A 27,623-nucleotide genomic window follows, 5' to 3' on the forward strand; every position below is an offset into this window, starting at 1 on the left:
CAGTCCTGAGCACGGAAGGGAATAACTGGGTGACACAGTCACAGCTTCTATGTTTCTTCTCCTAAAAATAGAAGTGGAAAATCTGAAATAGAAGTCTGGATTTTTCTTTATTGCAAAAGGGGAGAGGGAGGATATTGAAAGCACCCCTTCAGTAGAAAAGAGCAGTTCCAAATCCCAGGACTTTGCCACCCCCTGAGCTTTCCTCACCCAGCTGTGTGCGTTGCAGGATGTCTGGCTGCTCCAGGCTCCCCGGCTGCCTCTCTCAGTCCCTCCAGGTGTCAGCCTTGCACTTTGCATGAGGTTTTCTTCCCTCAGCCACATCTGGAATGGAGTGCTGGGTTCACTGGAGATTCCTGACAAGAAAGCATCAGAGATCTTAAAATATTAAAATGCACTCCCTAATTTCATTTCAGGAAAAAATGCTGAATTATCACAGCCAGGCCTCCCTCAAAACGGTCGAGCTGACGCCGTGGTGTGCGGGAGGAGATCTAAATGGGCCCATTAACTCCCTGCAGGATCTGCCAAGAGGACTGGGAACATTTGCCAGCCCAGAAACAGTTCAGGAGCCAGGACTTTCACTTGAGTCTCCTTTTTTTGGGATGTAATTGACATGACTGTCCTTTCCTTGGCCTTAATCCCAAACTACTTCCCAAGATACTAAAAGCTTTTGCTCTCCTCTGCACCCTTGCACATAAATCAGAACCACACCGAGATTTTCTCACTGGATCTCATCGTGGCAGAGCCCCTGGAAGCTTGAATGGAGGCAAGGACATGCAGGCTCACCACATCATCTGCCCCTGCTCTGACTCCAGGGTTAGATTGCTGGCAGTGCTGCTGTTTGGTTTAGCACGAGCACTGTGGGAAAGGCAGCAAAGAGAGAAATGGGCCTTGTCAGACACACTTGTAGCTACAGGATCGCACAGATGGCCCGGATGTCAGCAGGGAGAATCCCCTTAGGATGTTGCTGTAATTTATGATATCGCTCAGAATCGCTACAATTCTTCAGGCAGGTCAAATTTGGGATGTATTCTTAAAAACGACATGCATGAGCAATAATGCGTGAAACTGTGCAAGCAGAGCAGGAGGGGGGCTGTGTAAAGGCTGAGATATGTGGTGTGGCAGGTTTGCAGAAATGCCATGTTTGGTTCAGGCTGAACTGTTCTCAGTTCCATGAGGAGAAATCAGAGGCTCGGCAGAGCCTTGATCCTGCAGGTTTAGAGATGACATCAGTGAATGAGAACTGGGCTGAGGTCAGGGGTTTAATTCTCGTAGTGTAGCCACAGAAGAGCCGTTCAGTGGCAACAATTTTCAGTAACTACTGGGCTGGGAAGGCTTCAAATACAGGCTGTGATGGGTCCAAAGGTCTGTACCCATTAACTGTCAAAGGACAACTGGCAAACACAATAATGAAGGCAGTTTCCACAAGGTCTTCCAAAAAGTCCGTGTGCTTCAAGATTTTTATGGCTGTTGGGAGCAAGTCTGTCATGAAAACACAGTTCTGGGTGTCAGGTGCCACCAGTTCTTCATGGTGGACTTTCAGAATGACCTTGGGGAGCCTGGCTTACCCCAGTACCTCAGTTTTCCAAGTGGTTGCCCACAACATTAACTGGCCAGAGTTGGATTAATTAATTGCGTTATAAATGTAAGGGCACTAAAAAGACGCGAAAAAATTCAGAAAGAGAAAGATAGAAGTCGATCACCTCTGGCAGTTTCAACTGCACAAAAAGTCCATTTGGTCACATTTGGGTGATCAGTAGCTCTCACCACTCTCATCAAGGATGACTTTCAGTTCTACGAGCATTAGTTCTCCCCTTTCCACAGCTGTCAACTATTCCTCATGTAAAGGTCCTGCTCCCCTTTCAAAATTACCTGTATTAAGGCAAATTATGTGTTCCCTTCCTTTCCCTGTTGAAAGTCATTTACATGAAGAATCACAGAACCGAGATTAGAGATACTGGGGGAGGGAATGTAGAGATATAGCTAAGACTGGAAATTTGGGTGGGCCTCAATTTATGGTGGACAGCCAAAGAACAAAGGTCTGATGTCATAGTAAATCATTTATATTGCAAATGATTTAAAATAATGAAAACCCATATGCATTAAATTTTGCCCTGTACATCCATTTGACATATTTTAAGTAGACAAAAGATAGATTTTACATAAATCTTCAGTAAATGTACTTTGAAAAAATATCACCAGGCAGTAAAGCCTAACTGCTTTAAAAACAGTCTTTGTCCTATACCTGAGCTCCTGCTTCAGTGGAGCTCCTGCATCATTCAACACCAGCAAAAAACTACTCAGACTGTCTGCCCTGTCCTTGAGAGAAAACAAAAAAAACAGAGAAGGAAAACTGGACCAAAGAGCTTTTGAACAGATCCTGCCAAAGTTGTCCCTCACACTATTCCAGGTGTTACAGGAACAGTTGCTACACCTTACCCAAGCCACCTGTGGCTTTGCCTCTGAAGGAGTCTATTTCCAACCCCTCATCTAAATTCCTAAGCTTGTATTCAATATTTAGGGCCCGTCACACACCAACACTTGCAATTCCATAGAGCAGTTCCCAGCCTGTGGATTTTATCCTTTGGCTTATGCCAGGCTGTGCTGATGGAAGTTCATGCTCTTCCACGCTGGGATTTGCTACACAATCTGGGGGAAAAAAAGAAGAAAATCTCTGAATCCCAGTACACTGGAAGAGGCATCAAATTCCTTTGGAAGATGCCTGGCACATCTTCACCAGGAACTGAGCTCTGGGAATGGACTAGATACCCCTGAGAATCGCAGGCAGAAATCCTTCCCAGGCTCTGCTGTTGGATGCTCCAGAAAGGCAAGGGAGGCGACTTGCAGATGGGTTGATCTGACTCTGCCAAACAAAACAGAGCGAAGGGAATTTTGCATTCCCTGCGTACAAGATGCAAACGTTTGACAGTTCCCACAGGTACCGCTCAAACCAGAGGGTGGAGCCAGCAGATAATCCCCAGTGCTGGGCTTTGAACCCTCTCACAGCTCCGCAACAAAGGGAACAAGCCCCTCAGTGCCAGCAGGGGCTCCGGAGGGGCTATGTGTCACCATTTGGGTCTCCGGTCACTACTGAACATTTTTAGTTTCTCCCAGAGCTCTATCCCAGGCTGATCCTTTGTGTGCTGGAGCAGCCAGGGCACCCCCACCTGTGGGTGACTGATCCATCCCAGGTGTTTCAGTGACATGCACTTTAATCAGCCTCACCCAACACCACCAGGACTGGTGGCCACTGAGTCCTTCCGGGTCTTTACAAGAGCCAAACTTGTAAAAATCTGATTTTCATTGTGTCTGCTGAGAGATTAAAAAACACATCACCTGTTCTAATCAGTTTTAGAAGCGTCGAGTAAATAAGGATACAAGGCAGAAGGAATGTGGAAACTCTGCTCCTTTAACAAACAGGGCTAAACTATCTCAGGTGGGCTGGAAATGAGATAATTGGAATCACGGCTTTATAGAATCATGGGAAAAGTGCCTAAAATATTTTAGGTGCTATAATGAAGTCTTAGGGGCTGTTTTAACTAAGGAGATTAGGAGGAGTGTGAGAACTAAGTGATCTTTCCAGGTACTTTTGTGTGGGTGGAAGCTTCTTATTTTGTTTGAGGGAAAGCTTTTCTCTGGTGGTTGTTTATAGAGTGCTTGGTGTTGGTAAATTTTTATGTTGATAACTTGCTGGTGAATGGAAAGCTCTATTTATGGTAGGTATTTCTGGAGAAATTGTTCACCCTCCTTATATTTCTGCTTTATTCCGAGAAACTTGATGTTGGGGGAAAAAACACTTCCACTGAGTAAGGGAGAAAGGTCAGATTTATTAACTATTGACAAAATCAGGCAGGATTCTGATTACACTGATAGGCCATTATTCATTAAATTCTCCTGCTTTTTACGTGGTTAGGAACAGGCTCAGGCACTCCATGTTTTTCAGTACCCACGGTTGGGTGGTGCTTTTTTTATCAGGAGCTTATATTTAGTTGCCTGCCGATGCTGTTTTTCATCCCAAGTGCTTTTGGGAGGGTGAACAGCTGATCATTACACCGAGTTTGCTTGCACCCCTGAGCACAGTTAACCTAGAGCAGCAAATAGTTATTGTATTGCACTTGGGTTTGTGCCTGTGGGCACACTTAAGTCAATATACATGATGGCTAGTGCCACGTATTGCATCTGTCTGCACCCACGGGCCCTGGAATTGCCAGGGAGAGGGAGCTGGTGAATTAACTAGCACTGTGCCCGCTGGTGTAGTTACTTCAAGAGCAATACCACTGTTAATTGCCTAACTTAAACCTAATCATAATGCAAAAGAACAGAAGGAAAGTGCTGCGAGAATCCCAGTTCTTGCAGAAAATGGAGAGTAACATTTGTTTAATTCTAAGCTTGTTTGTTGCCAAAAGTGAGGAAGAAGCTCTTGGGGCAGGAGCCTCTGTTGTGGATAACTGCCCTTCTTTCCCCCTGCCTGTTCCACAGCCAGCACAGAGCTCCCTGCTCTCACCAAGCTCTTACCTGCATGAAATCCAGTTCAGGGCTGGTGCTTACTCTGCTCATTAGTGCAATTACCGCCAGATGCTGTGTGAGATGAAGGTCACTCTGGCTCAGTGCCACGACTGCCTCTTCAATAAGGTGATTGCTAAACTAACTCTGAGTGGAAATGGTGCAGCAGGCAATGTTGACATGCTGCAATTACCACTCGTCCTCACAGCGTGTTCAAACAGCACTCACTGCCTCCGTGCTGACTCGGCAGCACCTGAACTGGCTTTGGGATGTGTATCGTGGATCACTAGAAAATGTAGGAATTTCAGGAGAACGCCTACCTGGAGCATTAGCTTATCTCCTTAGCCTGTGTCTAGTCAGGTCCTCTCAGAACTCTGTTGAAAAATGCTAATTAAATGATAAGGCTGAGTCTAAAGTCACGCAGGGATAGATGGGCTGGGGTTCAGTGGTGCTGGGAGCCAGTTTTCACACCTGAAGGAATCTGTAGTGGGAGTCTTGAATACTTAGCAGAAGACATTAATGCAAGGGACTGGATTAGCCTTCCCCAGCAGTAGGGCTGTCTTTCCTTACTAAGGCTTATTTTTACTTCTTTTTAGGAGGCCAATGCAAAGAAAGTCAGTCTGGATGGGCACTGGGAACACAGACTGGATGAGTGCCACAAAGGGGCAGATGAGGAGGGGAAAAGGTGGTAGAATCATTTTCCTTGTAATAGTGTGGTGCAGACCACAGATTAGGTCGCTGAGCTGGTTAAAGCTCTGCAGTGCACTCCTTGTCTATGATGATGATGGCAGGGCTTCACAGCTCTGCTAATGCCAACCCTGTGTGGCTTCCTGTTCATGTGGATCTTGTAATAAACACTGATTGTGTTACAGATGTCTCTGGTGTGACTGGAGACTAATGTGACTGTGACTGATGGACCAGATAAGCTCATTAGTAAAGTATCAGAATAAAATAACTTGGAGATGTGGAATGGCAATTATCCAGATGGAAAACGTCAGATTAAAACTGCAGAACAGTTAATAATGTATCGGTTTATAGTATTATCACTGCAAAGTAACAAAAAAAAAAAAAAGGTGGGGTGTTTATGTAGAGGGTGATGCTGCTGAAAGCTGATGATTAACCTTGTAAAAGGGGCCAAACCAGGTGGAAAATGCCATGTTCCTGTGATCGATGTTTTTCTCCTCCCTGTGGTTCTTTCACACAGGCTTGTCCTTATTGTGAGTGCAGCTCAGGAAAACCTGTGTAGACAGGCTCTTCTGCACTTTTTGAGTGTCAGTAGGAACAGGAGTCCCTAAGCCACAATGCCTCTCGAGTTCAGAAGTTTACAGTAGTGTACAATGAGCTATAACCATTAAGTCTTCCAATCAAGTAAGTGGAGATTGGGTTTAGGGAGGATTAAGCTGTGCTACAGCAAACCTTTACTGGGTATTAAAGGACAGGGCTAGAATTACTAACTTTTTTAAAATTCTAGTGATCCTACAAAGTTGCTTTATGCGAGCTGAGTGAGCAGGGCAGTAAAAGGGAGAAAGGCACTAAAAAACCCCAAATATCTGGAGGAATTAATGAAGACATTGGTTCTGAGCAATGAACCAGTTGTTGGGGATGGTGTCAGACACCAGAGATACAGACCTGAGCTACCACGAAACTCTGCATTAGCCAGCCTGGTTAATCGAGTTCTTCCCCAAATCCTCAGGGAATGTCTGCAGATGTGCAGATGGAGGTGGGTTGGATCAGACTGGTTCTGTTCAAGTGCCAACACCTGCCAGCTGGGATCGCTCACGAGTCTGTCAATGTGAGGGTCTGAGTCCTGCTCCAATTTACGGGTTTAAACACAGGCACTGCCAGGGTGGATGCTGATCCAAACGACTGCTGTGCTCAGCATCTCTAACACTCCTGTCCTGTTCTGCGAAAAAGGGATCTTGAACTGCACGTGGAGTCTCCTCCTGCCCGACTGGAAGAGCCTTGGGTACACCTCAGATGAATTCTCCCCAGGGATGGAGGCTCCTCATCTTCCCTGGAAGGACTGCTTAGGCCTTAGAAAAGTCGGGGGGATTCGTGGTTGGTTTGGTTTTACCCTTATGGTTTGGGATGGTTTGTTTGTTTTGTGGGTTTTTTTTTGTTGGTTATTTTTCTGCAAATCATAGAATATCCTGAGTTGGGAGGGGCCCAGAAGGATCCTCGAGTCGAACTCCTGTTCTTGCACAGACACCCCAACAATCCCACCCAGTCCCTCAGAGCTTTGTCCAAACACTCCTGGAGCTCTGGCAGCGTTAGGGCCATGCCCACTGCCCTGGAGGGCCTGTTCAGTGCCCATCACCCTCTGCGGGAAGAACCTTTTCCTGAGTTCCAGCCTGACCCTGCCCTGACACAGTTCCAGCCGTTCCCTGGGTCCTCTCACTGCTCACACAGAGCAGAGATCGGTGCTGCCCCTCACGAGGATGTTGAACACCCCAGTGAGGTTTCCCCTCACTCTCCTCCAGGCTGAACAGACCAAGTGACTGAGTAGGGGTTGTTTTTTTCCAGTCAGGAGCTCTCGTTCTCTGTGGCCGGGAGCGAGGCAGGGCCGCTCTGTCCGAGGCTCTCCCCGCTCGGTGCCGCTCCCGCCCCGCCGTCCCCTCACGGCTCCCGGCAGCTCCCGCGCTCGCGCAGGCGCGGGTAGGGCCGCACCACCGGCCCCGTGCCGGGGGGAGCCGGGCTCGGGGTATTCTCTCGGCCGCCTCCGCCGGTGCCGAGAGCACCGGCCGAGCTCCGGCTGGAAGCGAGAGGGATGTGCCGGGGCACGGCCGGGGCTTCGCGCGGCCCCGCGGCCGCAGCGCCCCGCCGCCACCTCCCCCCCCGACCGCCGGGAATGGTTCGGCCCAGGCCCGGCCCGGCCGCTGAGGGGCCGCGGCCGCCATTTTGTGCGGTACCGGCGGAGGGCGGCGGGCGGAGCGGGTACTGAGGGGGCACCGAGGGGGCAGCGAGCGGCTCCGGGGACGCCGTTCCCTTCCCTGGCCGGTGAGTGGAGCGCGGGGCCGGCGGGGCCGGGCTGCCCGGGAGGCTGGGGCGGGCGGAGCCGCGCACGGAGGGGGCAGGCTTGGGCGGGCCTGGCAGGCGGCGGGGCCCAGAGGGGCTGTGGCGAGCGGCCCCCGTGGCGGGAGCTGGTGGCACCTCCCCGCTATGCTCGGGGACCTGTCGCTTCGGTCCCTCCGAAGCTCTGGGACAGGCCACGGTGTTGGTCCGTGTGTCGGTACGGCAGGGCCGGAGGTGTCAGTGTGTCAGTGAACGGCGCGTTTCCGTGTTCCCCGCTGTGTAATAAACACAGAGGTGCCTCGGGGCGAGGGACATGAAGGCCGAGCCGACGGGCACAGGGCGGTCGCTCACGCTGCTTTCCCCCTGTGCAGTTCAGTAGCGTCCAGCGAAGATGTCGGAGTATATCCGGGTGACGGAGGACGAGAACGATGAGCCCATCGAGATCCCGTCGGAGGACGACGGCACGGTGCTGCTGTCCACGGTGACGGCGCAATTCCCCGGGGCGTGCGGGCTGCGCTACAGGAACCCGGTGTCGCAGTGCATGCGGGGGGTCCGGCTGGTCGAGGGCATCCTGCACGCCCCCGAGGCCGGCTGGGGGAACCTCGTCTACGTCGTCAACTATCCCAAAGGTCTGTGCTCGTTCCATCGCTTCTTTGTACAGGGTTGTGTTCTCTGCGTGAGTCACTGCTGAGCTGTTACTGCTGAACCCTCTGATTCACAGGGATCAGCGATTTACGTGCGTGTCTGTCCTGCCGAGTAGATTTGACCCCACTAAGTTTTTAAGACTTTACCCAAACAAACGCTTTAATGACGAAGTCTTCTATCATCCTTGAAAGGTCCACAACCTCATCTAGACCTTCAGAGATCGTGGTGTAATGGGACCTCTGTACTCACAGGCACTTCTCAAGCCTGGTTTGGTCAGAGGTACCATTTAAAAGTGCTCAGGAAAGAAGTCAGACCACCCTGCCCCACCACCTTGGAAAAAAGGGGAAGTAAATAAATCACTAGTGAAATATTCGTGTTAAAACCTCCTGTGTTCTCCACCTTGTAGGTCTGTGAGTGTTGCTGGATGATACTTAAGTAAACTAATGCAGAGCTAACTGGGTCAAATTGCATTCTGAAGAGGGACTTCAATGTGGACTGGCTTTGGTTCAGGGCAGTCAGATATGTTATAATCAGCTCCCAACAGCTGGCATGTGTCTCCTGTAGTCTGTACTCTTTCTCATCAGAGGTCATGATTTTATACCGTGCAGTTCATAATCAATGGATCAGTTTCCAGATTTGAGGATGATGTCTAATGTACTTTTTTATATTCAGATAATAAGAGAAAAATGGATGAAACTGATGCATCATCAGCTGTGAAAGTGAAACGAGCAGTACAGAAGACTTCAGATTTAATAGTCTTGGGTCTTCCCTGGAAAACCACTGAACAAGACTTAAAGGAATATTTCAGTACCTTTGGAGAAGTTCTGATGGTGCAGGTAAAATCCTTTTGCAGCTCAGAGAAGGAGGGACATCGGGTAGAAATCAGGTTCCTGAGAAAGCAAATAGAAACCATAGAGCCATGTCAGCTTGGGGAAGATCAGAAGCTGTGTCTCTTCCTAAGGGTATATTTTGTTCCATGAGCCTGTTATTAATTTTTGGGGGAGATGTTAAGGAATTGGATGTTGCTGTGATAACAGTATTTGTAAAACTTTCAAATAGATCTTCACTAAATTGCTTCAGTAACAATGCACTTCATCCTCGTGGTGACTTCTGGTTTTGTTTTTTGCCCTTAGGTTAAGAAGGACATTAAAACAGGCCACTCCAAAGGGTTTGGGTTTGTTCGGTTCACGGATTACGAAACCCAGGTGAAGGTGATGTCACAGCGGCACATGATCGATGGAAGGTGGTGTGACTGTAAACTCCCCAACTCTAAGGTACTTTGGGTTTTACTGCTGCTTTCATTGGTGCTGAGAGAAAAGAGGGAGGAGCTGGGTGAGATGGGAAAATAGCTGCTTATGTGAGGGAATGATGAAAATCTGGAAATAGTGTGTTTAATGTCCAGCAGTACCTGCCTAACTTGTCTGCTGCATGAATAAATGCAGAATAAAGCAACTGGAATAACTAACCTAGGGAAGAGCAGATTAAGTCTTTGAGTTCAAAACTGAACCTGTAGCTCCCAGTATCTCTATAAGCAGTTATTACCAAAAAAGCGTCCTTCTGCAGTGCCTTGTCACTGTCCCCATGTGTTGCTCCCACCCTCATTTTCTCGTGGCTGCAGGTTTGTTCTTGGAGTGGAATTCCACTGATTTTTTTAAAGTACTTCTACAATCTCAAACTTCCTTGATCTTCAGCCCTCAGAACAGGCTGGATCGAGGAGGGCCTTTATCACACTGTAACTCAGCTCTGCAGGGTGGTTGTGATGTTTCTGTCCTTCCCGTCCCTGCAGCAGAGTCCTGACGAGCCTCTGCGCAGCAGGAAGGTGTTTGTGGGGCGCTGCACCGAGGACATGACGGCAGATGAACTCCGACAGTTCTTTGCCCAGTATGGGGAAGTGGTAGATGTCTTCATTCCTAAGCCCTTCCGGGCTTTTGCTTTTGTTACGTTTGCAGATGATCAGGTAAGTCATATTTTAACTTCATATTTAGCCTGCATTTCAGTAGCTTGATAAAGTATCGTTTCTGGAACTACACAGGAAACACTTACTTGTCCACTGTCTTGAGGATTCCAGTGGTGTTAGCTTGATCTGATTTATTGAATGGACTGAGGTTGCACTTCCAGACAGGCTTTTATACTGCAGCTAGTGTAGTGGTGAATGCAAAGATAAACCACTTCAGACTGGATTAAGTACATGCCTATGCTTCCTTTGCAGGTTAAATATCTGCTCAGAATCATGGGGGATGTTTTGTCTTGTACTACTAACATCTAAAAAAAGACGTCTAACATACATTTAATCAATCCCTTATTTCTTATAGGTTGCCCAGTCTCTTTGTGGAGAGGACTTGATCATTAAAGGAATCAGCGTACATATATCCAATGCTGAACCTAAGCACAATAGCAATAGACAGTTAGAGAGAGGTGGAAGATTTGGTGGTAACCCGGGAGGCTTTGGGAACCAGGGTGGGTTTGGCAACAGCAGAGGAGGCGGGGGAGGACTGGGGAACAACCAGGGCAGCAACATGGGTGGGGGGATGAACTTCGGGGCCTTTAGCATCAACCCTGCCATGATGGCGGCAGCACAGGCGGCCCTGCAGAGCAGCTGGGGGATGATGGGCATGTTGGCCAGCCAGCAGAACCAGTCGGGGCCCTCGGGGAACAACCAGCCCCAAGGCAACATGCAGCGGGAGCAGAACCAGGGCTTTAGCTCAGGCAACAACTCGTACGGAGGGTCCAACTCGGGGGCAGCCATAGGCTGGGGCTCGGCCTCCAACGCAGGCTCCAGCAGCGGGTTTAACGGAGGCTTTGGCTCCAGCATGGATTCCAAGTCCTCAGGCTGGGGGATGTAGACGCAGTGGGCTCTGATACTGACTCTATGGTGGGAAATCAAATTTTTCTAACTCATGGTAAGTATACTGTAAATTACATATATACTAAAGTTTTCCAAATCAATTTGTTCAGTGTGCAGTATATTCAGCAGTATTTTTGACGTTTTTCTTTTTTTAAAAAAAAAAAAGAAAAAAAAAAGAAAAAGAAAAGAAAGGTAAAAGGAATTTTCTAAGTTTTGTTACATATCTAGTTGGAATTCTGAATGTTTGGAAGTGGACTGCTGTTTGCCCGACAGGTGAACTAACACTACAGTCGATAGGAAAGGTTTCTCCTGTAATACTTTATCCCTTGTTTCCTGGCTACCTGAATTCTTTGCATGTTCAAAATGGAACCATTGGTCAGAAACAGCATTCTCTCCCTCTTGTTTTTAATTTGATCCCACCATAAGACTCTCCAAGTGCCCCGTTGGACAACACAGTGTCGTTTTTGTTTTGTGTTTTTGTTTAACACTGTCTCCCCTCCATACTTAAAGTACGATATGAAGGCTTCATTTAATCTCCGCAGTTCATCTCATTTCAAAATGTGTATGGAAGAAGCACTTCATTGAAAGCAGTGCTGTAAATATTCTGCCTTAGGAATACTTCTGTCTACATGCTTTCTCATCCAAGAATACTTCATCACACCGCACATGCTGCGTCTTAGACGGTGGGTGTTCCATTTTTATCCGCTACTCTTTATTTCATGGAGTCGTATCAACGCTGTGAACGCAAGGCTGTGAGATGGAACCAGAAGGCTGTTTGAACTTTTGAAACCTTGTGTGGGATTGGTGGTGGTGCCGAGGCATGAGAGGGCTGGTATGTGCGAGATAAAGGAGCGAGCGCATGCAGAGACCTGGTGGTGCAGTAATGGGATTTTATTTGACTTGGCGAGATGTCTCTCAATCCTGTGGCTTTGGTGAGAGAGTGTGCGGAGAGCAATGATAGCAAATAAAGTACGAGTGTTTATTGCATTCAAAGGACATCCATATGTGGAAGACTTTAAGTGGGTTCTCTACCTAGTTAATCAATTAGTTGAATGTGTTATGTGAAATGGAATATTTGTATTTCTTTTCCCTTATGTCAACTGCTGTGAATGCTGTATGGTGTGTGTTTTTTTTCTGTTAATGATCTGTAAGTGTGGTAATGTGACTTGAAGATGATGGGGTTTGTGATGAGAACATTGAGCTTGTGGTGTGCTTTGCAGTAGCTCTTGTAGCAGAGATCACTAGAGCTCAGTGTGCCTCTCCAGGGTGGAAGTTCCACTGTCTGTAAGATATCCATAAGAATGCTGTTTGCTGCAGTTTCGTGTTTGGATGCTTTTTATAAGATTTGTCACTGTAGGAAATTCTTAAATAAAACTGATTTAAGTAATATGTGTCTTTGTTTTGCAGCCCTGAATGCAAAGAATTCATAGCAGTTAATTAATTTTACCCTTTTGAGATGAACTTCTGTAAAGCTTTTTGCAGTCACTCGGTTTGTTTCAGATAAGCAGGTTCTAAAGGAGCCACCGACACACCTCTAAGCCACTGTAGCCTTGCACTGTGCAGTGACATAGATCTAAAATCCAGGTCCCACACCTTGGGGTGCCCGCACCTAGACTGGTAAGCAGCTCCCTCCAGCTTCCATCTGTGCCAAGGAATGGGACTTGTTCGGTTAGGAGTTGGAGTTCCTCAGCAGGAGGGGGTTGGGGGAGACAGACACTCGCTGTCCGCAGCACCTCCTTTGGGCATGGATGTTTTTAACTTGCTTTTAGACCAGCCCACTCATGGGAAACAGGCTGCTGCCACACTTCCAGCCCAGAAGAACACTATTAACTCCGGGTAAAAACTAGTCACAGGAAAGACTTTCCAGCTGAATAAAGCACCAGTAAATATAAACAGGCTGATAAATTCTGAGTCTGAAAAACTTAAGTTTATGACAGGTGCAGAGGTGTCACATAAGGGGCAGCTTCTTAAGGAAGGGCAGGGCGTTTGAGCAGAAACTGGTGGGAGGGAAGTTCCACTGGTGGTAGGAGCTTGAGGAATTGTTTCACCTACTTGGGCTTGGAACCTGCTGCCACCTGGTCCTTGTTGTTGTATCACCATAATGCTGTGCTGGGGCTGTGAGCAGTCTGAATGGGGATATTTGTACAGGGTTTAACCTGTGGGACTTTGCAAATGAGATCTTCGTTACTGTGTGTCCTGCTGAGGCTGGTGAAGGGCAGAGCACCTGAACAGCAGACAAAAGTGCACGGCTGAGTTTCCACCTGCACTGTTAAAAAAATCAGCTGTATCTCAGTGTTTAAAGAGGGTTTCTAAACACTCAGGCTGAGAAGTAATCTCACACCTTTGTTCATATTCCACTGCAAAAAGTTGATTACATTTTTTTTTCCTGCACCTAAATCAGAATAATCTCCAAACTCTGTCCCATCTGTGAATTTTGCATTTTAGCACTTGCACTATTACCAGCTACTTCTGCTGAGTAACACTTAAAAATGGTATTCTTGGACCTCCAAAGACTAACTGTGACCCCCTGCAAGGAACTTTGTGGTAAGTTTTTGTAATTAGCATGGTTTTAATTCTTTAAATTTAAGGTTTAAATTGTTCAGGCTTAGGTTTTAAGTGGCTGGTTGGCAGCATTGAGTAGTCTTTGCTAATAATTTTAGCCTTCCTTCACCCTCAAACAAAATCCCCCAAAATTTTAGAGTAATTTTCAAGTTTCAGTAGTATTTTTTAACTGCTTTGCATACTCTAGTGTTTATAAGTGAGTAAATAAACTGTTATTGAAAATACATTGAAGTGTTTCGAGTCTTGATTGTGTTTTTAATGGTACTTCATTTTCAGTTATTCTAGAAAGTGAAATATTAATGAAAGAAGGTGAGATACGAGAAAAAGGAAGTTTATATTGTAAGGGGGTCTATATATATTTTTTTAAACTTTTATTTAAACATTTTGTTAACATTTTTTTTCTGACATTGCTTTTCATTAGTTCTGAGAATCAGCTGAACAGGGACTGAGGTTGTGCCTCTGAAGGGGAAAGCACCATCTGTGCAGCTCTGCAGGCAGGGCTGTGCAGCAGGTCCCGGCAGGGGCAGGGGGGCAGGACAGGGGTGCTGAGGGACCCATGCTCAGGATCCACAGCACTGCTGAAAACACAGCAAAGTACCCTGTCTGAAGGAAAGAGCAGAGCCTGCTGCAGGTGGGTGCCAGCTTTGTACAGCTGAAGGGTTTCCAGCAGCTGCTGGGGCTGTTCTGCCTCCCCCTCACCTGCTGTCACCTGAGATTGATCTCCTGGTGATCAAGCAGGGTGAGAGTGGTACTGACTGCTCCTGCTCCACTCCAGCCAACACCATTATCAAAGTGGTCAAGATAATTTTTATACCTTCAGGAGTTATTTTTGTCTGGCCTTCCCCATAGTGTTTGCTCCAAATCTCCAGCGCACTGCTCAAAGCTGAGGGGTTTCTTTCTTCAGCTACACCATGAGCAGCTGTTGGAGCCCCGCTGTCACACACAGCTCCTTTCCCTATAATTAACACCACTTTCCAGGGAAACTCTCTAAGTCCCCTTGCTCCGTGTACCAGCTCCACAAAGTGCAAGGCAACAAAGGCAACAAGAGCTGTTTAACAGTTTGGGATCTGAACACTGAATTATTGTGCTTATATGGATTAAATTAAGTTAATGATTCTAAATGTAATTCCTAGATTGTTTTGGAATGGTAAAATTGCCTGCAAATGAATATTTGATTTAGAATACAATTTTCATTAGGAGTGCATCCTTTGGAAAAGTTCTGTAATCAAGAGAGACAGCACTGCTGAGGAATTTGGGCATGGAGAAGGAAATGCATTTGTTCTAAATGTAAATTAAGGTAATTGGAATATATGGATATTCTAATCTAAAAGATAAGAGTGACAATTAGGCTATTACATTGTAAAATGTTTCTCCCAAAACTCAGTCTTGGATCTTGACTAATTTTACAGTGTAATTAATCTAGCAGTTCAGGCATTAAAAAACAAAATTCCCAACCCTGTACTGTGCAGTGAGGGAATACAGTGGCTTTTCCCCTCACAAGCACTGCTGGAGTGTGGTTCAATCTTCCTGTCAGAAACAATGCCAAGCACTTTAAAAGCAACAATTTAGTTAATTGTGAAACTGCATTCTCCAAAAGAGCTGGACTAAAGGAACGTTCAGCTTTTTGCTCTCTTCAAGGAGAACTGAACTGAGTTTTGGGCGTTAATCTGCAATACTGGCTGTGCTGGGGAGACTCAGGAAAGACCAAGGCATGTAAAATAGTAAATGGTTTAACAAATCTAAGGTAACACCATGACATTTTCAGTGTTCTTGGTGTTCCTCCCTGTAAACAGCACCTGTAGCACTTGCCAGTCTGAAAATCAGCGTAACAAAGGTGGCAGCTGATTGTTAAAAACGACCATTCTGCAGTGAGGTGGTTCTGCCTCAGCAGCTTTGAGGTACTAAAAGAAACCCAGGAAAGCCCCAGGGCTGTACCTGCTCCTGTGCCCAAGCAGTGGAATAGCTGTGGGTGACTCTGCCCAGCCCAGCAGGCAGGTCTGTGCGGCTGCTGCTGAGCCACGAGCTGCAGTTTCTCCGGTGTCCATCACCACATGCACCTTGACCTGCATCCCAGAGACAGCACAAAGGAGAACCAGTGAACACAACAGCTGGGCACTGCTCACCAGCAAAGTGACTCTACAGGCATCCTCTGACAACATATTTTAGGTGGCTTTTCAGTCCCTCCAGGCTCCTGAGAAGGTGAGTGTCACTTCCCCCCCTCGGGCTATTCCCAGGATCTAATCTATTAAATCCACTGACGGATTAGGGAAGGTAAGGAAGCTCCCAGCTGGGATTGAATGCTACGTGGGTATCTTTCAGCATTGCTTACACAGCTTAAAAATGCAAATCCTTCCCACAGGCAAAGCTCCAGGGACATTCTCCCTGCACACCCCACAGCCAAGGACCACGTTTAATTCCATGCTTAGGCCTTACCAATTCCATTGGCCTTCCCAGGGCAGAACAGGGGCTTCACACTGGCCCTGGATTTTGTCACTGCATTTTCACCCCCACCCAGCTCTCCCACTACATGTGTGGAACCATAACTCTCACATCAGTTATTCTGGGTTTCTACATAAACAGTGCACCTGTCAAATCAGACAGACTATAAAGTGACTGCTGAGTTAAGCCTGTGCCTCCCCAAACCACCATCACCTGCCAATGATTTTAAAATTCCATAAGCATACCCAGACTGAAGCACCTTCCAAAAGTGCCTGCTGCGAAGCTCAGTTCAGTTACTAAGAAGTGTGAAGTGCAGCTTTCAGCAGGAATAACCATGTTTTAACTTCCCTGGAGAGATGAGTAACAAACGAAGAACATTAAAAATTCTCGCTACACTGATCTGGTGAAATCTTTTGTAAAATCCTCCTTTTCTTCCAACGTAATGAGAAGCAAATCTCTGAGCAGCAGCAGCAGCAGCAAGGGTGGTATGTCTGGTACACACAGACACGTACAGGAGCAATTCCTCAGGGAGGGTATCAAAGGACAAACCCAGTGTGCTGAACACACCTCTAATTACGGTATGTGAGCAGCGGAAAGTGCTGATGAGAAAGGGCACCTACGCGTTTAATCCCCGGGAAATGGAGTCCGGCGGGGCTGGCAGGGTTCACCCGTGTCGAGCAGTGATATCTCATGTCACGAGAGAGCGCGGTTGTCACCAGGACAGGCCGGGCTTGCACTGGTGCGCTGTGACCATGGGGTGGTGCTTCAGGACTGCGGCACACGGACTGCAGGAGGGCACGGAGCACCGCTTTGTTAGTGCTAAAGCTTCTTCGGTTCTCTGCCCTTTCTCTCCACTTCCACACTCGTGGATACAAATTTACAATTGCAGTTAAAACTGCGACTGACTCCCCAGCAAAGGGATGCAGTGACCTGCACCGACAGGACCAGCCCAGGGTGGCTGTTGCCTCAACACGTAACCTTGTAACTCTTCACAAGCTGGGAAAATTGCTCTCTGAAATAAAGTCATGTGCCAAGTTGAGCTATAAAATCAGGGGGGATTCTGGGCTTCTCTCAGAATTTCAGAATTAAATTCCCTGGCAGCCACTTGGTTGGTAGGCACACTGCTGAGAACAACCCATGAATCCACTGTTTCAAAGCACCAGCGTTTGGTCACTATTCAGGCCTTTCCAGTATGAAGTTCTAGGAACAGGACAGAGGTTGGGATGAAATCTAATTTGATGGCTCTGGTGAATTTTCCAAAAGAGGTGTTGAGAGGAAAAAAAAAAAAAAACCACCAAACCCAAAATAACAAAACTGAAGCAAGAAGAAGAAATGAACACATGGTGAAACATGGGCTGAAGAAGGTGCAGTAAAAAAGCTGGGCCTGCCTCATAAAAGCTGTGATGAAATGCATTAAACCTCACCTTACCTTAAGGACATCACAGGGGCACAGCAGTCCTGGGTGTGTCTCCACATTAAAGGTCTCCATGAATTCCAGCACCATCAGGAAGCCTCTTCTATCTGGATCCTGCAGCTGCAGGAACTGAGATCAGCTGTTGGATAGTCAGGGCCGCTGATTTCTCCAATCCTCTCAGTAAAAATGGGACTCTGACAGCGGGCTGGGAAAAAACAAACAGGAGATGATTGTAGTTGTATTAACTCAGCTCAGCCACGCCGGGTAAAGGAGGAAGTTAATTTTCTACACTAGTCGAGGCCTTCATGACAGTTCTGGAGCCACAGATCTGTTGGGGTGGGATCAGGGCACCAGCACTATCCAGCACTCCTGCCTCGGGAGAGGGGCAGGGAAGGACACCGGGACAGCACCACTTGAAAGGCCTGCAGGGCTGCGGGTCAGGTAAATGGGGGTGATAACTGGAAGCTCCTCAGAAACATTCCAAGGTGTTAAATTTGTAGCTTGTCTGCTGCTCCAGAGTGTGTGGAGTGGTAAGATAGCTATCTGCTCCTCAATTCCAGAAGCCTCTGAATGCAGCCCTTTCTTTTTAATGCCTTTGTTGCCAGACGTTTAGAATGTAATTGTATTCTCTGAGCAAAACCAGCTGTGCCTCTTGCCGGCACAATTGGAGCCACAAATGCTCCCTGCTGAAGAGAAGCAAGAAGGAACAGCCACAAGTGCCCCGAGGATCTCTGCTTGTTGACAGCATCTGATCACTGTGAAGTGGTGCTTTGATCAGCTGGGAACAAAGGCTTTATGATGTGCTGCAAGAGCTGTATGAGCAATCCTGTAATTGAGGAGGAATGCTGGACTGGCTGATAACACCGGCAGATTTTTGCACCGCTCTGACACTGAAATAATTGGAAGAGGGAAATTGTTTGACTTTGAATTGAATCCTCAAGCACACCATGCTAACCTCCACCAACAAAAATGCCATTGTGCAGGCATTAATTGCAGATTGTCATCTCAAAACAGACAATACAGTTTAAGGTTGTCATTTTAATGGGAGGGCACCAAGTTGTGAATGAGTAAACGAACATTACTGTCCCTTAATAATGGATTTCCTTAGCCAAGGTTCTAAGCTGCTTTTACTTCAGAGAATGAGAAGCTCGTTTCCACCCTATACCTCTGTGTCAGCCCCACTTGTCGCCACAGAAAATATTTGTATCACAAGCATTTACTGGGAAAGAAAAGCAAGAACAGGTAAAAGGATCATCTTTTAGGTTTATGTTTGTGTGGCTCTCAGCTCACTAAAATACCCCAGCACAAGTCATGATGCACTCAGGCACCAAGTGTTTCTTTTAGCTGTGATTTCAGAACAATCTCCCTCTGTCCATCTTCCCAGAGAGTTACCAGCAGCTGCTTTTGTTTGACATGAACCTTTTCATGGCCCCAGTGACTCTCAGTGAGCACCTCTCGGTGTTCCAGTTCATTCTCACAGGTTTTCAAACACAGCTGACAGATACACAAACAGCTAATGAACACCTAGAAATGCCTATTCCATTAAAACTGAGTGCTCTCCTAACTTATAAATCCTGTTTGAAATGCATCTCTTGGTCCAAAGAAGTGGAGACAGCTTGACTAATTCACCTGCAGGTGCTGGCTGTCCCTGAACCCAGCCCTACAGCACCCTGCTCTGCACCAGCAGAGATCAGCTGAGCTGCCAAGGGAGTTCAAGCTTTTCCTTTCATGCTACACTTGTAGAAGATTATTAGTAAGTGGTTTTTTTCCTTAATTGTTACTGTCTCATTCTTCCCAGCTAAATGCACATTTCTGTAATGTCACTGATTGTGTCTCAAACTGCAGAAGCATTTGACTGTGTAAGAATAAAGCACGTTTTCCAGCACACTCTCCTGAGCTGCTTCAAATATTCCAGAGACACAGAGTTCGCTGCCTCTCCCAGGCTTTAAGGTCCCACTCTAATGCCTCCCTCCACCTGCTGTCAGCCCAGGCTGAGAAACACCCCGAGATCTATTTGATATGCAGATCTAGCAGGATGCAGCTCACCCCCATGGAAGTGCAAAAAAAAAAAAAAAAAAATCTGCTTTTCTTAAGACTGAAAACTGCCAATATCTGTGCAAACTCCACAGCCCCTTCAGGACTAGTCTGGAGGCAATTATAGGAAAAGATAGGGATGAAAACATGAAATCCTTGGGTGTGAGAGAAGACAGTGGGAATTCCTACCCTAAGCCATGGCCATGGCCAGTCTCTTCGCGAACGAAGAACCGGGGAAGGTCTTTCCACCTTCCAGCCTGCACATTGGATTTTTTAGGTGAGACACAGTGTGCGCAGAACTGAGCCCACCCTTTAATCCTGAGGTTCATCTGCCAGGGCCAAGCACGCTTGGACAGCCTTATGGGCTAACGAGCTCCATCTGCCCGGGGAGGGGCCCCGACCGGGAATCGAACCCGGGTCTCTGCAGTGACAGTGCAGTGTATTTTCCCCTGGACCACCGGGGGCTCCCAAGCCACAATATAATGAGGACTCTCTTTAAGCCCCTAACTCCCTACTGAAATCATTAAGAAGTCAGAATCTCAAATTCTTTGCCAGTTCTGCAACAGAATCCTTTTCATATAACCTACAAAACCATTTGTCCCTGGGTGTGGGACCTCCCATGCAAAGGAGGGATTACTCAGGTTGGTAAGGTTAAATTCTTTCTTACAAGAACCTCAGAATTAGAAGGCAGCAACACCTTGGCTTCTGTTTACCAAGGTTACCATTATCTCCTTTGCTGAAAGTGTTATTAGGCTAAAGCTCAGTATAAATACAGGTAAGAGAGAGAAAGGATGAGGTAACACAGATATGCCAGAGACAGAACAACAGTGTGTGTAACCACCCACTGGAGCTCCTGAAAGCTGGTGACCTTCTCAGTAATCAGAGGGCAAAGGCACACCTGATGAATTTAAAGGATGAGAACCACAAGGCTGACACACAGCCAGGATTCTGCTCCCTCAGGAAGTGTACTCTGAAAAACACTTACTGAGCTGCAGTGCCCACTGACGCCTGAGGTGCTGGCCAGTCCCACAGGCAGCAGGTTGGGCTCCCCACACGCTGCTGCAGCACGAACAAAAACCCAGTAATGCAGAAAACTGGCCTTGTTTTGAAGGGCTGAAAAGGGAGAAAGACAGGGACTAATGTTTTTTAATACTTCATTACATCTTTCTCCTTTAAACTCAGTTTCCTAATGTTGACGTGAGACTTTCATGATACAGTTTGGGAAAAATGTGAATCATCACCAACAAACTCTCTTGACCTGTGGTCACATGAACAGAACTAGCTGACCCAACAGAAGGCACTCTGCTCGTCCAAGGGAATCTGCAGCTTGAAGATGAAAAGGCTCAGACTGGACCTTACTTTTCTCCTAATACCTTCTGGATGTGGCCACTGGGAGTTCCCTTTGTCAGGGCAGTAATTTCTTCCATAATTCTGTGAGCAAGAAAGTCATAAACACCCAGCATAAAAAGGATCAAATGATTTTTTAACATCTGCCAGCAGAAATGCTCTCCCTTGACTGCTCAGTCCGAGCTTTAGGGCTGTCCTGAGAGTGCTCAATTATGCTGAGGCCATATTTTTATTGGGATCACAGAGAGCTGTTTGCCAGAGGCTTGAACTCTGAAAAATGACCCCCTCAAAACTTGCAGGTCCATTGCCATTGGCTCATTAGGCCCCCAACGAAAGGTGGGTCATAAATTGTGTCACTGAGCCGTGACAAAATTTCAGGCTGCTTTGATCACAATTCACTGTGACCATGAAACAGCCTCTGAACAGGATTAAACATGGCACGAGTAAGCCTTGGTAGTGCTTGCACAGCCTCTCTGCCCCCAGATCTGTGCTCTGCAGCATCCGCCTCCTAGACACTTACTAAGCATGTTCCCAGTAAGTCAGGGCAGGAATGTTTCCTCTCATTTTGCTGATGGATGTTCAAAGCTGGTACCAAGTGACCTGTTCAAGGGAATATTGAAGCCTGCAAATGCAGTGGCCTGAAATGAGAATTTCTCCAACATGTTTTAGGATGGCTGCCCAAAGGGGGGACAGCCTAACTGGACATCCAGTGGGTATCACTGTAGGGCAGGGGACTGAGACACCACCAATCAGCACCACAAGCAATTGGGCTGAAGAACAGCCTGCCTGGTGTTGCACCTACGTGGGGAGGGCACTGTGTGAGGAAAAGACACCTCAGCTGCCCTGTGACACTCATGTGGCTTTACCAAACTCCTGGAACTCCCCAGTTTTTCCTACCAGAACACACTTCAGCCATGAGACCAGGCTCCCAGTGGAGAAATGGCCAGAGTCACAAAATGGGGATAAAGACAAATTCAGACCCTTCCAGAGAATGAATGGGCTTGGAACAGAAAGTTTCAGCCTACAAATCTGTGTGCAGACAAGAGTGTATCTAAAAGGAGGATTAGGGAGCAAAGGTGTGGTCATGGTTTTGTTGCAGCTTAAGAACTGTGGAAGGTCAAGCAACAAGAGCTGGACAAGAAATTCAAGAGTCTTCATGTTAAGGTGTGATGTTCAGGGGCCTTTCACAATGGCTCCCCTCTTATCAGCTCCTGCCTTATCTACCTTCTTTTTTTTCCAAGTGACACATGGAAATGTGAGAAAATGAATGCCCCAGAGGCTGCCATCAGCTTTCAACAAGGAACAGCCTCTTTATTGTCTGCAGGAGGCAGGTCTGAAAGGCAAGGACCCACGACAGACAAGTCATGGAGCAAGAGAAGCCTGCAGCCCTTGGGCAGACTGCAACAGGCAGGCCAGGAGGGAGGGAAACCAGCTCTTCCCAGCACATCTGTCTCCATCTCTGCCTAAGCCAGGAGAAGCTTAATTATCTGAGGCTGGAAAATAAAGGAGAAAAAGAGCCTGTCAATGGCAGCCTGGCCAGGCAGCAGCCCAGAAGTCACAGGGGCAGCTTCTGCCCTCATCTCTTAGGACAGCCTGTTCCAATACACTGGAGACATGAGGAGCTTGGAGCTTGAATCAGACCCAGGCAGCCACGGCTGGACAGTTTGTAACAGGCTGGATTTGGGAAGACAAATGCCAAGGCAACCTTAAGCGTTAGAAGCTGGATCCAATCCTGTATTTCAGCACAGGGGAGCTCAAGGAAACCATCTTCCACCTCTGACAGTGTTTATGAGCAGTGTGTGTGCTGGTTCTGCCCAGACAGGGTTCAGCTCCAGTTAGCAAAGCTGCACCCCTGAAGGATGAACCTCTCACCCCGTGTAGGCCCCTGTTTCACTGCACAGGGAATCCTGAGGTGCTGCTCTTTTTCCCTGGTTTGACCTGAGGAGCAGGGCTGGGCAGCAGTCAGTGAGAGATCTCACACTGTGAGCCCTCTGAACAGGAGACCTGTGCCTGGCCAGCCCACCATTTAATGAGTGGATCATGGGAGCTGCTGTCAGTGACATGTGGATTGTGCTGCCTCTTGGCCTGTGTCCTTCCAGGGAAGAAAACTAACTATTTCCCCATTAGAATTCACAGCTCAACTGTCAGTTTTTCCAACACATCTACTAATTTGGCTCCAGACTACTCAGTATCTCAGTACCCAGGGAACAAGATGTACTCAGTTTTGCAAGACTGGCTGCACTGGCAGCCAGGAAGACTGGAGTTGTCTGTGGTGGGAAGTGTAAGGTGAGTTTCTTGCCTCTCCCATTCAACCCACCTAAAGGTGAACAGAGGTGGAAAGGGGTCACCAAAACCAAGTGCCAGAGCACCATTCTACTGCCACACAAAATTGCTGTCCTAATGGCAACCACTAGCCCACAGCTCATCTGCAAGGGAGGGCCTCTGCTCCCAGCTCTGACCAACCCCCTGGACCTCCTCCCAGCTGCACCAGGTGAACAGGGAATGTGAAAACAACAGCAAAACCCCACAGCTTTCACCTTCTGTTAGAGTCAGGACTGGATTTAAGTGGATGTTGTAGGTAGGGAAGTGTCTCCTGACCCATCAAGAGCTCACCTGTGCACGTCCTCTTGTTTCCATGCAGTGTGTAGCCAGCCCTGCAGCTGCAGTAGTAGCCCCCCACGTAGTTGTGACAGTGGTGATTGCAGAGGGGTTCACCATCCAACAGCTGCTTGCACTCATCAATATCTAATGGGCAAACACAGAATCAGGTAAACAGCACCCTTCAACAACATGTCCTCTTGTTGTGAGCCACTCTGGGTTTTGAGAGGCTGGGCTGTTTGCCTTTGCTTGCTGTGCCCTTCTGCACCTGCCTCTGTACGAGACATCGTCCCCCACCCAACACAGAACACAGCCAGGCACCAACCCCACCACAGCTGAGGCTCTCCCATCTGCAAGATCTCTTACCTTGAGCAGCATAAAAGGCCTCAAAGCCCGTGAATGGTTTCTCGTTGGAGTAATCGGAGCGGAACACCACCACGAGCTGGTTGTCCATGGACACGTACGTCTTGTTGCCCGGAGCCTCCTCGGTGTCTGTGCTGTCCTTCCCACACAGTGTGGCCAAGGTCTTCCCACCAGAACTCAGCTGCAAAACAGGCAGACAAATCCCCCAGATGAGTACAGAGCACTGACCTTCCCAATGGCTTGGAAAGCTTGTGTTTAATGGTGTGAGGAAGGAGGTTTGGATGCTCTCAAAACGTGCTACATCCAAATCTACATCCAAGGACAGATAAGAGAAGATTTCCCCTGTTCTCTGTGATTTAAGCCCGTAATTTTGTCTCCCTTTTTCCTTTCTTGTTAACTTGGTGCTCTCAGTGAGAATCAGATCTTGGTAAAGCCCGAGGCAACCGGGGTGAAAAGAAAAAGTTTCACACACTGACAAATTCAAATGTATAGTAAAAGGTGTCTTTAAATGAGTGACTCACTTGCTCTATGATTCACCTATTAGAGTTTTAGTTCTTAATTTATCCTTAATACAAGAGAAACGTTCTGACACATGGGGTTTGTGTTGGGCATGGTAGAGAGGGGGCTGTGCACTGCAGACCTACCAGAAAGGAGTGCCCCATCCTGCCCAAAGGAAAGCACATGAAGAGCAGTGTCATTCTGGGGAATGGGAGCAACTCACCGTATAAACCCATGGAAATGAGATCTGTCCAAGTGGGAACAGCCTGGTTTGGTTCCATCAGGTGGAAACTGGATTTGCACCCTCTCTGTGTGCCCAGCTCCCTCTTGGATGTGCATCAGGCCCACATAGACAGGTTCTTCCTGAGGTTGTCCCTCCCATTATCCAGCAGACACCACAGCCAGAGCCCGTTCAGACAAGCTGACAGCACCTTGGTTAGACCATCCCTTACATTTTCTGCTCTCCCATTATACCCTGTGTAAAGCACTACTTGTTAATTCAGAAGCACTCACTGTAACTTCAGCAACATGAAGCTCAAATGTTGGTTTGGACAAAATTTTAAACCTTTTGCTTCACAGAAAGGGAGCATTAGAATTTTCTGAGCACAAACAGGTCAAGTTTTGGACGTTCCAACACAACCAGTTCTGCTTCCTGGTCCTGTGGGCCTCAATAAACATGTCATTTGGAAATCAGCTGAGCCTGAACTTTACAACCAGACTAAAATCAAGAGCTTACAAGAGTTATACTGGTCCTACATGTGCCCAGGATCACATGAACACAGTTTTTAACAGCTTACCCTGGTACCTGTCACCCCATCCTACACATACCTTGACATAATCATATTCACACAGGTAGGACAGCTCCAGGTCGAAATGGGTGAAGTAGATACGGACAGAATATCCCTTGGGGACAGTAATATTCCAGATCCTCTCCTTGTGGTTTGGGTAGACATTTGGGAAGTTTGGGGACGTGATCCTCCCATACATTTTCTGTGGCACAGTACTGCTCTTCACTCCACTGCAGAGCACAGCCAGCAAGACAAACAGCCTGAGCCAAGGAACAGAGATTAACACAGGAAGAGGGAGCATTAACTCAGATCATACCCCAAACCCACACATCTAAACTGCCAGGCTCGATAGCAAAGGGGGTATTTCATGCCCAACACCCTGCTCATCTGACAGTGGAAGAAACTGGGAGGAATCAGTGCAGTCATACTGGAGCAGCAGCTAAACAAGACGAGACACATGTTCCTGCCTTCCAGAGCCTGCCCAGAGCCAAGTGGCCAGAGGAGCTGGGGATGGCCCTGCCCTGCACTCACCTCATGGTGCAGCTCTCCTGTCCGAGCCTGCTCCGCTCTGAGCCCCGGGCCAGGAATCTCTGCTGACGTATTTGCGTTTGGGGGTGGATGTATTTACCGTGTGTGCTCTGCCGTGTTTGTCTGGATGTTGAACTCTGATGTTTATCTCCCTTCCACCCCCTTCAGCCTGCTGAGTTCTGGGAACAGCAATCCCTAAAAACCAGGCTCGTGCTGAGGCTTCAGTGGGTGACAGGGAGAGGCAGGGACGGGGCTGATGGCTCAGGAATGCTGCAGGCTTTGCAGGGAGCTGTAGGATCGTATCGCTGCCCTGCGGGAGGGCGGCAGTGGGAGGAGGTGGCTCAGAGTGAGTCTGCACGGGCAGTGAGGGCAGCTGGGCAATGTTCTTTGCCCTCTAACCAACCGATCCACAGTCCCAATAATGCAGCCAGCGCGGTACCGGGAGCAGTTCCTTCTGTCGCCAGGGCAGGAGGGTGTTAGGAACAAAATAATGGGGCACATTACAGGATTTTAGAACAGTGAGGAGCCTCAGGAGATGGTTCTGTGTAACGGCACAGAAATACTCAGTGACACCACACTACAGCACACCCGAGCTTCAGAGATGCCCAAGTCTTCCAGTTCTCAGCTGTACATTAAAACCCAGGGCAAGCTTGTGGTGACTGAAACCTTCTCCAAGCCTTGTTCATATGCATGGATGGCTTTTTATCCTGCCCATCCTGGAATGACCTGAATGATAAGGTAAAACAGGCACAATAAAAAAAAAAAAAAAACCAAACTCAAATTTCTTCTAAACATTTGTGGATCCACACAGGGATTTTGCTCTGTCCAGGGAATTGAACTGGGAGAGCCAATGCCTATAGGACACAAAGCTTTATTAATTCCACTGCTTGCAGGCTGCTTTCTTCCAAGTCAGCACTTAGTTTTCCCCCAAAACTCCTACTCCAGTGCACATGGAGATAGGCCTAAATTTATAGAGGGTGAAAAGCCAGACACATTAATGCTGAGCCCAGGTCCACCTCTTCCCTGGCAAAAATGGACAGAGAGTGAGAAAACTGCTCTGCAGCAGGGAACAGACCACTGCACTGCACAGGCAGGAAATTTATCCAGAGATATCCTGTAATTAAATGGACACCTTATGAGCAGCCAAAAAATCATTACCCCAGGCAGTGAAACTGCAGGAAAGCAGGAGTTATTACACGAACAGAAACGAAGGCAAACAAACCATTCAGCAGACTGCAAACAGAAAACACCATTTAATAAAAGTGAAGGAGAACGTAGTAGCAGTAATAATTAATTGTGTATTAGCAGTACCTACAAACATGGCTAATGGACAAGAACCCAGAGGGGACTGGCTTTTCCCATGGCCCACTAGCTGTTAAAATGATCCTATCAACAAGATAGATGTGGACCTTAAACCGGCTGGAAACGAGCAAAGAGAAGGAAAATTTTGCAAAAAAATCAGTCCGTGCCTAACTGAGCTGCTGCCTGATTCCCTCAGGCACAAATACTTCCAGAAACATCCCCCATCAGGCTTCCTGCTAGGAACAGTCAACTCTGGTCTTAGGTCTGAAAGGTCTCTCACAGCCCTGCATTTGATGAGGCCCCTGCGGCTGAGGGTGGCTGGAACAAGACAGCTGCCTCAGTAAGCTGTGCCCCTGGAGCCTGAGGGGCTGATTGCTTGGTGCACACACTGGCTTTGCCCTGGCACAGTCTGAGGAGAAGCACCTGATGTGAACCACGCCAAGAACACCGTCCCTGCTCCTCCACCCAGGTTCCTTCCAGCTCCAAAGGCCACTGGGCTCACATCACCGGGTGCAGCAGCATTTTGGGAGCACTGTGACAGCAAACCTCAGGCCACACAGATGCTCCTCTTGCCCCCAGTCTGCCCTTGGCACAGGACTAAGCCAGCCCTAAGGCTGGGTGCACTTCACCCATGTCACTGCAGCTTCCAGTGCCCTGGGACTTGCTGAGTTACTGACCCACTTTAAGAAATTTGGGTGTTACCTGGAGTGATGCCTCCTGAGAAGTTTGCTCAGCTGCTTTCTTGCCC

General features: G+C 47.7%; 2 protein-coding genes across 3 annotated transcripts; one reads left to right on the plus strand and one right to left on the minus strand.

Moving 5' to 3' along the window:
• Positions 1-7,382: 7,382 nt before the first annotated feature.
• On the plus strand, positions 7,383-12,389 carry TARDBP (TAR DNA binding protein). Of its 2 annotated transcripts, none has more exons than XM_027882524.1 (6): positions 7,383-7,497; positions 7,884-8,141; positions 8,830-8,993; positions 9,291-9,431; positions 9,944-10,114; positions 10,470-12,389. In XM_027882524.1, exons 2-6 carry the CDS (start codon positions 7,904-7,906, stop codon positions 10,998-11,000), a joined length of 1,245 nt encoding a protein of 414 aa, XP_027738325.1. In that variant the 5' UTR covers positions 7,383-7,497; positions 7,884-7,903; the 3' UTR covers positions 11,001-12,389. The 2 variants fall into 2 exon arrangements, with proteins under 2 accessions (XP_027738325.1, XP_027738326.1); XM_027882525.1 differs by having other exon boundaries at positions 9,947-10,114.
• MASP2 (mannan binding lectin serine peptidase 2) lies at positions 8,969-25,673 on the minus strand. Its single transcript, XM_027882526.1, is given in 7 exon segments — positions 8,969-9,047; positions 17,433-17,518; positions 17,521-17,622; positions 23,412-23,543; positions 23,763-23,940; positions 25,086-25,305; positions 25,577-25,673. Coding segments are annotated over 7 exon segments (759 nt in total). The 5' UTR covers positions 25,582-25,673; the 3' UTR covers positions 8,969-9,011.
• Positions 25,674-27,623: the final 1,950 nt, after the last annotated feature.

This window comes from Empidonax traillii, unplaced genomic scaffold, assembly GCF_003031625.1.
Source record: "Empidonax traillii isolate 1590-97213 ecotype Southwest subspecies unplaced genomic scaffold, ASM303162v1 scaffold106:size2091409, whole genome shotgun sequence".
NCBI lineage: Eukaryota > Metazoa > Chordata > Aves > Passeriformes > Tyrannidae > Empidonax > Empidonax traillii.